The following is a 15,315-nucleotide window of genomic DNA, read 5'->3' as shown; positions in this document are numbered from 1 at the left end:
CCTTGAAAGATTGAAGATGTTTAAGATGTTGTTTGCTAAGAGAAAATTCCTCTAATTTGATGTAATGAACTCAAGCCACGAGATCTAGCAAAGGGAATATCATGAAAAGGCCAATTAGCATTAGAGTTTGATTGATAACAAAATTGAAGCTGTGCACATTCAATAGATTACTTGTCAAGGACCACTTTGAATTGGCAGCCTTTAAAGCTTCTATGCTCTTCTGAATTCTAAGCTGAGCAATTACTGCCAATGCAAAGATAATTGATGTTTCAGACAAGCGTACTATTTCATGATGAAAATTTTGGAGATTTTTCAGCCCATCGTATTAGGAATTGGGATTGATTGGAACTTGGACCAAGAGGAGCATTTAGGCCTCCCAGCCCAATAATTCTGAATACTTCTCCAATAATTTAAGAAAAATACTAAAATTAAAAATTGATATTATTTTGACATTGACTAAATTGAAATATTAATATTTAAATATTAAAGGGTAGTTCATAAAAATTATTTATTTTAATTTTGTGGTAAACTACTAATAAAATAACTATCAACTATTAAGATAAATGTCAAAAACATTAAACTAAATATTCAAATATACATTTAGTATTTATTAATATTTTTAAATTAATTTTATATAATTATTATAATAAATATTTAATATACAATAGTTATAGAATTTTTTTTTTTATAAAATCAAATTTAATTTAAGTGAATTGTAATTTAAATATAAAAAGGAAAAAGATATTTATTTATTTTTGTTCAATGTCACTTCCCAAAAAATATCTAACGCAACAATGATTAAGAGAGATAACCCCAAAAACCCCAAAAGGTAAAATCAGCCAATCAAATCTCTGAACTACACGTAACTGTTCCACTCAAATGACCAAAACACCCTTAATCTTCACAATTTGTCGCGTAATGGCTAGATATGCATTACTCGCTCCAATAGTACTACACACACTGGATATAAACTTCCAAAACCCTAACCCTTTTGTTGCCACGCTGACACACTCTCGCTCACTTCACCACATAAAGGGGAGGGAGAGCAGGGACATTAGGGTTTTAGCATTCCCCAAAGAAAGAGTAAATTATTAGGGTTAGGGTCAGGGTTGCTGTCGTTGAAAGAGGGGAAAAATGGTTGCAGACAAGGGGAAGAAGATGAAGGTAGCAGAGAAAGCGGAGGACGACAATAACCAAATCGATGAAGCGCTCGTCCTGTCAATCGAGAAGCTCCAGGAGATCCAGGACGAACTCGAAAAGGTGTGTGTTTACGTGTACTACGTGGATTTTATTTGTGTTTGTGTTTGTGTTTGTTTTTGGATGGTTTCATGGCTCCTTGTTTGTTCTTTGGTTTCGCGTGAACAGCCAAAGCAGAATTCAGGCAAATTGTTTGAACAAGGGGCAGTTGGGTGGAAGTTTATCGGAATTTCGTTTGTGAATAGTGTTTGTATTTTTTTTTCCCAAAAGTTATTGGTTTTCTTTTATGAAAATTTCCTAGTAGAGAAGTTTTTTTTTCCGTTCTAGGTTCGGAAATGAGCAGTTTTACTGGATCTGTATGAAGCAACTGATGTGTGCTTTTTGATAAATTGGCTCCATACTGCGTTTCTATGCAGCAATTGGGATGCATTATTTCTTAAAGCTGATTTTTTGTTTCAGAAAAATTTTGTAATGGTTCAGTGTGCTTGTTATTGCGAGCTGATGAAATCAGACCTTGCCTATTGATTAATTGTATGTCTACTTATGACCCAGTTTTTTTTTTCATTTTTTAACTAAACTCATCGGAAATTAAATTCCTCTGTGTGCTGATTCGCAATAGTCATATAACTTAACTTTAAATAGCAATGCAATTGGATGCTCTTGGACTCTATTCAAGTCATTTTAGGCCACTTAAAAGTAAGTGGGTAGGAGATAGAGAGCTGATTTTATATTAGTATCATTTGACATTCCTTGATTTTTTTGTTTAACTGTATATGCAGGTTTATAGTTTTTTCATTTATATTTCCTCACTATTTTTTTAGTTTGTTCCCCTTCACTGATTCTTTTCTTTGATTTTCATTTCTCTCATTTAAGCTTTGTTATAGCATCCAACGTGTTTCAATTGTAAACAGTACTAAGCTCTAGATGTCTTCTTTCTATATGTTTCCAGATCAATGAAGAGGCAAGTGACAAGGTCTTGGAAGTAGAACAGAAGTACAATGAGATACGCAAGCCAGTCTATGATAAGCGGAATGATATCATCAAGAGCATTCCTGACTTCTGGTTAACTGCTGTTAGTGATACATCTTCATCTGTTATTTGACACATTATGCATTCTGGTATCTGTTATTGAATCAATGACTAATTGTAAATAGACTTGTTCATGGTTTTTGTTGCAGTTTTTAAGCCATCCTGTTCTTCATACACTTCTAAATGAAGAGGACCAAAAGGTTTGGGTTTTATTCGTATTTCCTACATGAATTAAAGATTTCCTTGGGCACTAATTTTATATTTTGAATTGATTTTTCTTGTATTGAATTTGTGTGACACATTTTCTCATCTTCCAGCTTTTTAGAAACTGATTCAAGATGCTGTCATTATTCATTTAAATTCTTAAGTTGGCTGATTAACTGTTCTGTAATTTTGCTTCACTCTCACTTTTTCCTAATAGATATTCAAATATATAAGCTCCCTGGAGGTGGAGGACTTTAAAGACGTTAAATCGGGTTACTCTATAACATTTGTACGTTTGTTCTCTCTATTTCATGTACCCTAGTTTTGTTGGCAACTAAATTATACTTTCTTCCTGATAATTGAAGCTAGTAGTAAAGAATTTGTGGGTTTCTAGAGATACATGAATGAGTTTCTCCTGATTTTGAAACTATACTTTTTCCTCCTTCATTTCAGAACTTTCAACCCAATCCTTATTTTGAGGATACAAAGCTTACAAAGACATTCACATTCCTTGATGAAGGAACAACAGAAATTACTGCTACGCCAATTAAGTGGAAAGAGGGCATGGTAAAATTTTTATGTTTTCATACTGTTGGCCGCTTTTTTTTTTCTGGAGTTTTGTGTTTACTTTCATTTCTAAATTGTGAAGGGTATGCCTAATGGAGTTACTCATGAGAAGAAAGGGAACAAAAGGCCTTTTGTTGATGATGGGTTAGTTCTTTTGACAGTTTACTTCTCTTTCTCATCTTTTGTGAAAAGAATTTTGAAGCTGGATTTTATTTGTAGTATTCTGTTTTTTTTTTTCTGACATTTTAATATATCATGACTTCTTGTTGGGGAAAAAAAGGAAAGGGGATGGGATGAGGGGTGTTCCTGGGACTGAAGCTTCTTAGAAGTAAAGTGGATAATCTTTTTAATATTTCATTATAGTTCAATGGTCATTTTGTTTGCGTTTTTCTTGTGTATATGCACCTTTTTTCCCTTAGTTTGTGCTTTAGATTAATAAGCTCTTATACCACTTAGAATGCTCTGTCTTCCCTTTTTGCTCCTTTTGTTTCTATTGTTGGGGGGAGGGGCAAGGGAAGGAATTGGAGTCCAACTATCTTGAATTGAGGTATAATCCTCAATACTGTACGAGTAATACAAGGATTTGAATTCTGGCTGAATACTTTCTTAACCTTCTCTATTGTTATATTGCTATTATTTATGCGCAAACAATAAATTTGCTGACATACATCCTGTACTTGTGACGTTTTAGTGTTATCTAACATGGTATTGTGTAGTTTGAATTTATATATGCACTAATCTTTTGTCATTGTTGTCAACCTGCAAAATTTGCCTTGATTACAGTTTCTTTAGCTGGTTTAGTAGTACTGTGCAGAAAGAGGCAATGGAGGATTACCAGGATGAGGTGTGTTATTTCTGTCTATAAACTCTGTAGTCCAGCTTTATCATTGTAAATGTCTCCTTGGATCTTCCTTTTTTCATTATTGGAGCTATTAAAAAACTCACATAAAAATGTTGCAGATTGCAGATGTCATCAAAGAAGATCTATGGCCCAATCCTCTCTCTTATTTCAACACTGTAATTTATCACTCCTTTGTTGTTTCTCCCTATTTTTTATTTAAGTTAAGAAACTTCAAAGCACTGTTTAATTCCGACCTTCTCTTATGTAGGATCCTGATGATGAATTTGAGGGAGATGAAGCTGATGAAGGGGTAAATGCTTTTCTGTTAATAGAATATATAAATACCATTAAATGTCTATAACACTTTATCCCAACTTTAGTACTAGGCTTCTTTCATACTGATTTTCAATGAACATAGATGACTGTGTGCTATGCTTCTAATTTCTAGGTTGTCACTTGTCATTGCCTGCCATTTCTATTTATAATTACAGCAGAGTTATGAAGTTTGAATATTAATAAAGATGGAAAGAAGATTTTCGTAATTTGGAAGAATGAATTGAATGAAAGTTAAACTTCTTGATTAGAAATGGAAAGGTAGAAGCTCTTTCAGGATTTATCATTGGTAGAAATTATAAACCTTACCTAACACATGTGCATATTTAGATCTAGGCTGTTCATTCCTGCTTCCTGTGGCATATCCCGCTTAAAATGCTTATATATTTTTATATATATATAATCACACTCAAACTGCTATATGGTTTACAAAAGTTCTCCATGGCTTATTGAGAAAATAGGAAAGAAGAGCGTCTTCCTTGATGCTTCTTTTGTTCACTAAGTTCTGTAGGATGTCTCTTCTGACATTGATTCCAAGGAATGATAAGATGGCTCATATTTTGTGGTCAACTACTGTAAACCATTTTAATGATTTTTCAAGTATCCCCGGTGGGTCTAATGCATTTCGAAGGACAGTTTGGCTTGAGTTACTGTTGGTCTTTTATAATGATATCAAGACTTTGTATGGACCTCTTTTTGCTGAAAAATTTCTAGCACCTTCTTTTTGACGGATTGTAGGAAGATGAAATTTATTGTGTGCTGTACTTGACATGGACCTATAAGATTCTACTCTCAGCTGGATATATTCCAGTTTCCAGTAATTTTTAAATTTTGATGGCTTTGGTCATGATATTGCTATAGCTGTCGCTAGTTGAGCCTGAGGATACATCGATCTATTAGGTGTGGTTTATGAAAACTGATTTTTAACATGCACTCTGTGAAAGTGCTCTTTTTTGGTTGCACGGAATACATGTGAAATGGCTACTGATGCTTGCTTTTAGCATCATAGTGAAATTGAGTAATTTCTCTTGTAGTCAGAAAGAGCTAGCTAAAAGCCAGCAAAAATTTAATTCAACTCATTTCTTATTTTGGGATGTTGCCTTGTGGCAGGACAAGGATGGTGATGATTCTGAAGAGGATGACGATGAGCAAGATGATGATGACGAAGATGATGAAGAAGATGGCGATGCGGACAACTGAATGCTTACTTTTTATCTGCTTATTTGTCGGTCTTCGCATTTTGGGTAACAACTTGTGTAAAGTGGTCTTTGAGGGTTGCCGGGTATCAACAGCTGATAGGGAGTATTACCAATCTTACATTTTATTATAACCTAAAGTACTGTGTAGGTATCTGACTGGTACCATGTTCAGTCAGTGGTTTCTGACGATTTTTCTTTTCCAGTCAAGGCCTTCTATTTTGTTCTTATGTGGCGGTTTCTGTAGTTTTTGATATGCAGTATTCTAGATGATTATGGTTTGATGTTATTTTATTTTACATTTTATTATAAAAAAAAAATTTGTTAAAATGATTACTTCCTAATATTGTCAAGTGATATTCTCCAGTCCAATGCTGCATCATATGTTTCATTCCCAACTAAGCAACTCTTGTGAATTTCAAACCAAATAAACATTTCTTCCCTTTAATGATATTTTGGTGCTTCGTTGGGAAAATTTTAACGCAAATTTTGTGTTTGCATGATAATTTGGGTGCTTCTTTGGGGTAATTATTTTCTCGAATATTCGTTTCACCATTGCTCTTCAACGAAGTTGTTTTCCTCTTGGAGGGAGAACAATATGTTCAGCAGGGGTGTGGTACTGTTTTTGTTTGGTTCTCAATCCTTTGGTTTTGGTTGGTTTTAGTTTGTTTGTGTTTTGGTTTTAAAGATGATTTTAAACGTCATGTTTATATAACAATTTAAAGTATGTATCATTAAATTATTTATGAACTCTATATATTAAGTATGAAAATAATAGGGTATCATTTAATATATTTTTTAATTATGCAATCTTTACTAATAAGGAATATATATAAATAAGGATTAGTATATAGTAAAATAGTGATGATGAAAAAAAAAAAAAAAACTCTGGAACATGGCTTGTTTGTGGATTGGGTTAAATGTGTATTCGGTTTGATTTTTCTTAGCTTTGACCTCACTGTATTTTGAGTTATTGTCCACTAAATTTTTAATGCAATTTTATAATTACATGATAAAAAAAAACTATTGTTCAAGAAAAAATATTGCATAATAAAATATCTACAATTATATAGTTGTACTTTATCTCATTAACCCATTAAGAATTAATAGAACTGCTACGTGAAGTATAATCTAATGGCGGAATTTTAGTTAATTTTTAATAAATTAAATTGATGATGTTAATTTCTAATTAGACGGTATTATTATAAAATATGTTCTTAATTTAGTATATGCTAAAATAGTCTCAATTGGATTTTTAAATATCAGTTCTCTTTATAGCACTTAATTTCACTAAAATTTATTATCGTCGGAATTCTGCATTAGCTTGCTATTTATACCTATCCAAACTTGATTCAATATCTTAATGGAGCAATTTTCAGTAGCAGTGTGCGAAACTAAGATATTTGATGCTCAAGTAAGAAGATCTAAGCCCGTAAAACAAAGCCCAAAACAATGGGTAGGCTGAAGTTATTATTACAAAGTAAAATTTGTTCAATTAAAGGCTGAAGTTATTAACTTTATCACGATATTTTTCAAATTCACTGGACTACATTTACTTAACACTGGATTAAACTCATGAGTTGGGATAGCCAGGAATTAGATAGAAGGAAGGATAGGCAAGTGGGTGAAGTGTGGCAGCTTTTTTACAGGCCATAACAAAATTAGAGTCCAACCATATAAGGGAAGGGGGTATACTTGTTAATCAAAATCTGCTGCTAAAAAGCTTAGCTTTAAACATTGCATGTGCATATTCATTGCTACAAAAACTTAATAGATTCTATTCTTATTTTTATTTTTGGGTCTCAAAAAAGAAAGAATAGCATTTTTAACTGTAAAGAACCAATAAATGAGTTGTAAAAGCAGCCTTTGTCTTCAATCAAATTGCTACTGCAATCAGGAAAGTACTCATAACACATAGTTTTTTTCTCAATTTTTCATATTTCATGAATATTTACAAAGCAATACAAATATCAAAATTCAAATTATCAATTTTTTAAAAGTAATTTATAGATAAAAAATTGGGAATAAAATATATATGGAATCAGCATAAATTCCAAAGGAATGGATAGATGTGTTTCAATTTGATGACGAGAATGAAATTGGGAAAGAGTATTGATTGCGTGGCCTGATATGTAGTTGTAAGAGATTGGGATTGTCTTTTAAATTGATAGTCATTTTCAAACGTAGATGGAGTGTTTTGATTGGGTGTGTATGAGATTTTTATGGATAAGATACTCAAAATGTCGAATGTGTTTTGTCTTTGTCTGTAGAAAAGGCCTGAAAATTACCAACTTAGATAGTTACCTCTTACTACTTTTTTTTCCAATTATGTTAATTTCTTGGTAAAGGGTAATGTGATAATTTTAAAATTCAGATAAAAATTATATAAAAATTCCCATGAATTAAATAGTAATTAGTGGAATTTTAAATCCTAAACAAGAATGAAAAGTTAAGTAGAAATGAGAAACAAGACAAAATAGGTAAGGAAAAAAAATAATTTGTAAGCAATATTATGTTTGGTAGTAAAAGATTGTGTAGGACAGAAGTAGTTGTTTTGTTATTGAGAGTGAGAAAGAGCAATCACCATCACATGCATAACTTTCATCTAACTATATTTATCGTATCCAAAATCTGATTAAATATGAAGGTTTTTTTTTTTTCCCAGCTCCTCAAAAGGATAGAATTTCCTTTTTGTCATTTTGCTTATGCAACAGATAAGTAACTTATTCTCTATTTCAGTCTTTTGACTACATTTGAAGTTTTTTTTTTTTTTTTTTTGTCATAATACACTCTTAAACTTTTAATATTTTGTCAAAATACAGATCACTATTTTTAAAATTGCTGCGAAATGGAATTTTGGATGTGATACTTGTATGTATTTCAAAAGGAAAGGGAAGGAAAATGAAGAGTTTAAATGAAGTTAGATAGCATGGAGAAGAAGACATGATTTAAATAGATGTTTAAGTGGGTACCTCGATCAGAACAATGCAGGACTGAATACCAAGAGATGGACCACTGAAGCAGCAGCAGCAGCAGCAGCAGCAGAAGAGAATACCATTCACATCAATAATATTATTATTATAATATATATATTGCTGTGGATGATGCAGTGAAACGTAGCTAGCGTTGCATATGGGTACAAAATGATAGCAACCAGAAATGGTAATACATATATATGACGCATAACGCCATCATCCTAACAACTTGGAGACTAGAGAGAGACCCTCAAATCCTATTTACACAATTTCAGAATCACTCTGCTAGCAATTCTAGCTCAGATAACTAACAATACAGTTTCAGCTGCATGCGTGCTCTCCACGTGACCTAGATACCCGTGGGCCAAAACCCTATGGGTGGATCACAGTATATTCTTCCTCCTCTTCCTTTTTTTCAGTGGAGGAATTAATGGTCACTAAATCTTAAGAAAGCTTGCGAGATCTTCGCGTTAACACTTAAGAAGTGGTTGCTTTTGAGAATCATCTGGTTGTGCTTGAACAAGCAGATTAAACTGGCAAGTGAAGCTCCAGCAGAAGGTGAAGCTAAAACAAGATTGGTAAACTGTCGTCTTCAAGAGCCATGCATAAGTGGCAAGTCATGTGGTCTCAAAAAAAGGAAGCACTGGCTAACATATCTCATCCACATTTCATGGGTACCAGGTCCACAACCATGTCATGTAGGACAATCCAACATAAACTATGACTTAATTGGTCCTCACAATATAAAATCCAACGCCCATGCCCACATCTACGAATAGGGTTTCTGCAGCAGCAGCCTCACTCATGGATTCTAGTTAGCCACACTCCAGCTAGCTCCATCCAATTTAAAACCAACAAAATAAATAAATCAATAAAGGGTATATCCAACTAGGCAGTGCCATGCTATATGGTTGTCATTAGGTCTTATTCTAATTATAGATTTTGGCCCACTTTTTTTTTTTTTTTTGCAAAATAATTTATTTACGTGAGCATGAATTTAACTTTTGTTAATTTATAATTATATTTTAGGAATCGCCAAAGGCCAGAATATCTTTCTGAAGGCTACATGTACATACATCATGCGATGAGAGCTCTGCTAGGTTCCATGGCCTGGCCTCCTCTATATCTGCTTTTAAATACACGTGCGAATAAAGGATTATATTTCAAAAAAAAAAAAAAAAAAACCAAAGAAGAAAATTAAAAAAGTTGCGATATATTAAAATTTTTTTAATTGATATTTGAAAAATTAGTTTATATGTATTTTAAATTGTTTATTAATTTCAATTTAATAAAATTCTCTTTCAAAGCTTGAATATTTTATTTTCCCTTTATGAAGGCCAATCACTACTAATCTCACAATCAGGCGGAGGCCGGAGGGAGGTGGGGCTAGGAAGCTTGGCCCTAACAAATTTTCAATTTTCTTTTATATATATAATTATTTTTATTTTGATTATTTATCCCTTAAAAAATAATCTATATTATTTTATGATCAGGATTAGGAGAAATATTAGATGATTAAGGAAACTAGTTCCTTCAATATAAAAATCATGCGTACATAAGAATATAAGGCATAATTGCTCTTTTCTATACAATTAATTTAAATCTGAGATTTTAAAAACTTATATTCTATGCAAAATCTTAATTTCTTCCTTTTTTATATAACAAAAAAAAAAGAAAACAATAATGATAAGAGTGAAGTAATTAATTTGATACACATCCATGCATATGCATGTTTCCAGAATGTAAGAAATATCACCTCAAATCATTTAATAGGTATCAATAATATAAGCACATAAAGTCAAACTGCTAAAACCCAAAAAAAAAAAAAAAGAAATATATTTATTTATATAGTATAATATTTTGGTTAGAAGCACTTGAAAGAAGAAAAGAAATTAATTAAATGAAATTTGAAAAAAAAAAAAAGTTGAAGAAGATATTTGCTGTCTATATAAGAGTACAAAACCCAATAAAATCCAAAAAAAAAAGAAGAAGAGTATTAAGATTGATTTCAGCAAATATCTTTTAATGGCCTGTGCAGAAGAAGGTATCATAAATAGTCACACAGGAATTAATGTTGTAATATTGGGAGATCATCTACTATACTAAGTGGTCCTTAACAGCTTCTATGAATAGGGTTCATCTCCCATTAATGAAGAGATCAAAAGGATCCAATTTTAATCAAGAAGCTAGAGCTAGGAACTTAATTAGAGGAGAGGGATGAAACACAATCATGAGTTGCTGTATAAAAAAAAATAAGATTGAAATGATTAATTATAATTCAATACAAATTCAGCCAATTGATTTAATTAGTATATGCTTAGTGTTGCAATTTAAAATATATGTGTGTGTGTAATCAAATGATGCACTTTTTTTTTATGCTGATTAAACAAATAATAATTATATAAATTGATTAAAAATTAAAGAAAAAAAAAAGGGAACTAACCGTAGGCCTAAGAGCTGGCATAACTAAAGATTTTGGTAGCTCCATCTCTGCCCTACTTTTATAATTATTATTTTTTAATGTGGGTGCTCTAGTCAATATCAGTTTTGATAATAATGTCCTTAAAAATCCAAAATTGGAAGCATATTGGGCCAAATTAAGTAGGAGATAATTCCAACAAAATTAAGAAAAGGGGTTGGTTATGCATAATCCCAGCCGAAAAGCCATTTTTAGGAGTCCATATGGTTAGGGAACCCTAACCCTAACCCTAACCCTAACCCTAACTAAAGGGAAAGGGGAAAAACATAGTAGAGTAGGAGGGAGAGGAATCCCAAAGTCCCCCAACAAAGGTGCAGAACAAAGGCAAAATGAAATGATTACTTGAATGAGATGGGACCCACCTGATAATCTTTCCTTTCCAAGTCTCTCAATTTTTTGACTTGGGATTGGGACCCACCTAGGCCACCATTGTCTTTATGGATTGAATGATAAAAAGAGCACCTCACGTGGAGTCTGAACCAAAGGGGCTGTCCAACCACAATAAAAAGGACTCCTTCATTCACCAAAAAATTTAAAATAAAAATCCCAGATTTTTCTTTCTTCTTTCTTTTTATTTCATTCTATTCGAAATTTTTATTTTTAAACTACAAAATAAAAAAAAATAAAAAAAAAAAAAACTCCTAGGCAGCACATCAACAAAGCAATTTCTTTTCTAAAAAAAATTGCTTTTTAAAGGTTACCCATATAATTCCCACTCATTATCTTTGTTGCTTAAAGCTTGCCCTCTTCCCTTATCTTCTCTCTAACAACAATTCTCATGGGAATTCCAGGAAACCAAACAAAAGAAAGAAACCAGTACTAAAGGCTCTCCTTAGGCTTGAGATAGAGAGGGTTTCCTCATCTCTCTGCCCTTCTATTACAAGGAAACCTGACAACAGATTAAACTAGAAGCCTCACTCTTTCCTCTCAAAATACAGCTGAAGACGAAGAAGCCATTGGAGGAACCACAGATTTTCATGCCATCATGGAAGGAGGTGATGATCAGCTCCACCACCACCACCATCACCATCACCACCGCCCTAACTTCCCATTCCAGTTACTTGAAAAGAAAGAAGACGAGCCTTGCTCCTCCTCCTCTCCTTATCCTTCTTCTCTCCCTATCTCCACTACTGAACCGAACAACAATAATAATAACACCAATAGTAGCTTGAACCGTTCCACTTCCAGTCTCCAAATTGTACCAGAACCCTCCAAGAAACCTCCTCCTAAACGAACATCCACTAAAGATCGTCATACAAAGGTCGATGGACGTGGCCGCAGAATTCGCATGCCTGCTCTTTGCGCTGCTAGGGTTTTCCAGCTAACTCGTGAACTGGGTCACAAATCAGATGGTGAAACCATCGAGTGGTTGCTTCAACAGGCAGAACCAGCAGTGATCGCCGCCACGGGCACCGGCACAATCCCTGCGAATTTTACCTCCCTTAACATATCTCTACGTAGCTCAGGCTCCAGTATGTCAGTCCCTTCTCAACTAAGATCGGCTAGCTTTAATCCAAACTTTTCGATGCAACAACGCAGAAGTTTGTTTCCTGGAATTGGCCTAGAAACCTCACCAACACCAACATTTCTTAATTTCCAGTCTAGCAATTTGAATGCTGTGCTCCAAGCAAAGCAAGAATTGCGAGATAGTTCTTCCTTGGAGTTGTCGACGGAGACAGAAGAGAGTTTGAGCAGGAAGAGAAGGTCAGAGCAAGATTTATCATTGCAACAGCATCAGATGGGTAGCTACTTGTTGCAATCCAGTACAGGAGCAATCCCAGCTAGCCATACGCAGATTCCGGCAAATTTTTGGATGCTTGCAAATCCTAATAATCAAGTTATGAGTGGAGACCCTATATGGACATTTCCATCCGTCAATAATAGTGCTTTGTACAGAGGCACTACTTCCAGTGGGTTGCATTTTATGAATTTTCCTGCCCCTATGGCCTTGTTGCCAAGCCAGCAATTGGGTTCCAGTAGCATTAGCGGTGGTGGGGGTGGTAGTGGCGGCAACAGTGCTATCAGCGAAGGCCATTTGAATATGCTTGCTGGACTAAATCCTTATCGGCCTTCCGGTGTATCGGAATCACAGGCAAGTGGGTCACACTCACACCACTGCGGTGGTGGCGGCGGCGGCGGCAACGGGGATGATCGGCACGACACAACAAGTCATCACTCATAGATCATGATCATCATCCCCCACTTGTGTAGTTTGATGTGTAACACACGTGAGGTTTGATTGTTCTTGAATTTGATATTTGTTTTTCTTTGATGGTTAATTATTCCAAATTTTTTTGTGTGATTAATATGGGATTTTAGGGTTTGATCGAGGGATGACAATATTATTTAACATGGGTATTGGCTGGTTTTTTTTTTTTTTAATATAATTAAAAAATCTCATCTGGGTTCTTTTTCTTTTTCTCTTTAATTTATCAGTACTACGCAATATCTCATCATCATTGTTTGTGCAACTTTTATTTTTTATTTAAAATTTTTGTTCTGCGCTGTGGCCAAAGCTCTGGTGGTAGTGATTTATGGGCTAAGTCTCTACCTATCTGGCAAATGAATGAATTCTCTCTCTTTCTATATATGTTACTGTGGAGGTGAAAGGGCCATAAAAGTTTTACGAGTTTGTGTAGTGAAAGAGATAAAACAGTGTTACTGCAATGTAGTATTAAAAACTGCACCCCTTTTTCTTTCTTTCTTTCATTCTGATTCTAAAATCTCTGCCATGAATCTCAAGGTTTACTGCATCAATGATTAAGATTTTTCAGAGGAGATGGGGGTTAATAGGACTGTGGGACCCAGACCTTATCTGTTCCAGGTGTTGGCTCAGGTGGTGGGACCCAGATGCTGGTCATTGCCCAAACCAATGTACAATGTCACTGACAAACAGGTGGATCATTCCTCTCTCTCTTTTTTTATAGAGATGGATGGAAGAGTAGTTGTTTGCTGGCACCATAGAGATCGGTGGTGGGTATTTATGACCCTACTTCCACAGATGACCCCACTCATTTTATTAATCTAGACCGTTCCTTTGGTGGGCCACTTTTTTTTGATGGCCACATTGAATGATTGGTTCTCAGTGTGAAAATTTTGGAATCTCCAGTTTCATTCGAATCATACCCCCAACTTAAATTGTTACCTTCTCCCTCCCTTATACATTTTATTTTCCTACTAGTTTTCGTTTTTTCTTTTTCCCGAAAACTCCATATACTAGAAAATGTAAAAATAAATTCTCATTGACTTATAATGTAAGAGTCAAGAAATTAACTTACAATAACGTCTCCTGAAATTTATTAAAATCATTCATTCTTCAATTCTCTAAAATTTCAAATTCAGTATGACATAGAGAAGATGAAATGATTAAAATGTTATAATGAATTGAAAGCATTGAGGTAGTATTGCCCCCTCAAGGACATTAATCCAATTGCACACCACATGTTTGATATTTATTATTCATTGGTATATGCGTGGGAAAATGGTGTCAAAATCCATCATAGCTAAAAAGAAGCAGTTACTCTTTCGTACTCAAATTGCACATGGATATGAGCCAAATGGGCCCTCCAAGAAAATCTTGCATCCCTAAAATGGAATGATTAGACCATCTAATAATCCATTGGCTTTGCTCTATAGAGTGGAACAAACAAGTCGGCATCGGTTTAGGAAACAAAGAATTGCTTATTATGTGCTAAGTCTCCATGGAATTGGCCCATATAAATCTTTGATTTGCTCGTTAATTTGGGCCCTTGAAATCTCTTAATCCCTCTTTGATTTGATGATTGTGTTGTTTGATACACAACCATGTGCCTGCCTTCTGGCATTTTGCCTGCAGGTTGGTTGTTAGCATGTAAGAGAATTTGGGTGGGTCAGCACACCACCCACAAAAACATTGTGTTTTATAGATGCCACATGGTAATTCAACTCGATTTATTTTAAAAAATTATTACCGAACACAATTTTAGTTGTTTAATAATTTGAGGAATGCTTATATTTGTATGATAGAAGTGGTTATACAATGACAGTTTTGTAAAAATTAAGGTTTTTACAATGTGAGGTGAAAAGTGAAAGAGATGAGAAGCAGGGCAGGGGAAAATGAAATGATGTGGAATCATGATTGCAACATTTAAAACAAGCAAAAAGCTCCTCATAGCAATAACTGGGGTAGGTGTCCCACATTGTAATAGTAGCATGGTCAATGTCTCAGCTGAACCTACCCAAATAATACATGCAAGGTAATTGAGTAGAGGCAGCAGGATGAGTGAAAGAATCTTTTTATTTTCTTTTTTCAATTTTTATAATTAGTAACTTCATTCATTTTCTGAATTTGGCTCCTCACCTGCAATGCCTTTGTCCTCCCAACAATAGAATTAGTAAAATTTCAGAGGTTTTTTTTTTTTGGAATTATTTTCTAATAAAAAAATAATTAATTGAATTTAGATAATAATTTAGAAATGGAATAGCGAAAGAGATGGATGGAGGACAACTAAGGAA

At 34.0% G+C, this 15,315-nt stretch overlaps 2 protein-coding genes across 2 annotated transcripts; both read left to right on the top strand.

Moving 5' to 3' along the window:
• The first annotated feature begins 958 nt into the window (after positions 1 to 958).
• Positions 959 to 5,703, top strand: LOC110600285 (NAP1-related protein 2). Its single transcript, XM_021737101.2, has 10 exons — positions 959 to 1,260; positions 2,147 to 2,269; positions 2,376 to 2,426; positions 2,648 to 2,719; positions 2,884 to 2,997; positions 3,080 to 3,141; positions 3,781 to 3,841; positions 3,958 to 4,014; positions 4,107 to 4,148; positions 5,282 to 5,703. The coding sequence occupies exons 1-10, from the start codon at positions 1,135 to 1,137 to the stop codon at positions 5,369 to 5,371; spliced, it is 798 nt and encodes a 265-aa protein (XP_021592793.1). The 5' UTR covers positions 959 to 1,134; the 3' UTR covers positions 5,372 to 5,703.
• A 5,738-nt stretch (positions 5,704 to 11,441) lies between these two features.
• LOC110630911 (transcription factor TCP14) lies at positions 11,442 to 13,234 on the top strand. Its single transcript, XM_021778552.2, has one exon. The coding sequence runs from the start codon at positions 11,807 to 11,809 to the stop codon at positions 13,001 to 13,003; it is 1,197 nt and encodes a 398-aa protein (XP_021634244.1). The 5' UTR covers positions 11,442 to 11,806; the 3' UTR covers positions 13,004 to 13,234.
• Positions 13,235 to 15,315: the final 2,081 nt, after the last annotated feature.

The sequence above is a fragment of the Manihot esculenta genome, chromosome 14 (genome assembly GCF_001659605.2).
Source record: "Manihot esculenta cultivar AM560-2 chromosome 14, M.esculenta_v8, whole genome shotgun sequence".
Taxonomy (NCBI): Eukaryota; Viridiplantae; Streptophyta; class Magnoliopsida; order Malpighiales; family Euphorbiaceae; genus Manihot; species Manihot esculenta.
Note: the sequence above shows the minus strand (reverse complement) of the source record. Positions and strands in the feature narration are given on the sequence as shown.

What these genes read in the sequence shown, in the direction of transcription:
- LOC110600285 (XM_021737101.2), top strand. Translation starts at nt 1,135, where the DNA reads ATGGTTGCAGACAAGGGGAAGAAGATGAAGGTAGCAGAGAAAGCGGAG. An exon ending in TTAAGTGGAAAGAGGGCATG is followed by an intron (nt 2,998 to 3,079) that starts GTAAAATTTTTA and finishes TAAATTGTGAAG; the next exon opens with GGTATGCCTAATGGAGTTAC. An exon ending in TGGAGGATTACCAGGATGAG is followed by an intron (nt 3,842 to 3,957) that starts GTGTGTTATTTC and finishes AAAATGTTGCAG; the next exon opens with ATTGCAGATGTCATCAAAGA.
- LOC110630911 (XM_021778552.2), top strand. Translation starts at nt 11,807, where the DNA reads ATGGAAGGAGGTGATGATCAGCTCCACCACCACCACCATCACCATCAC.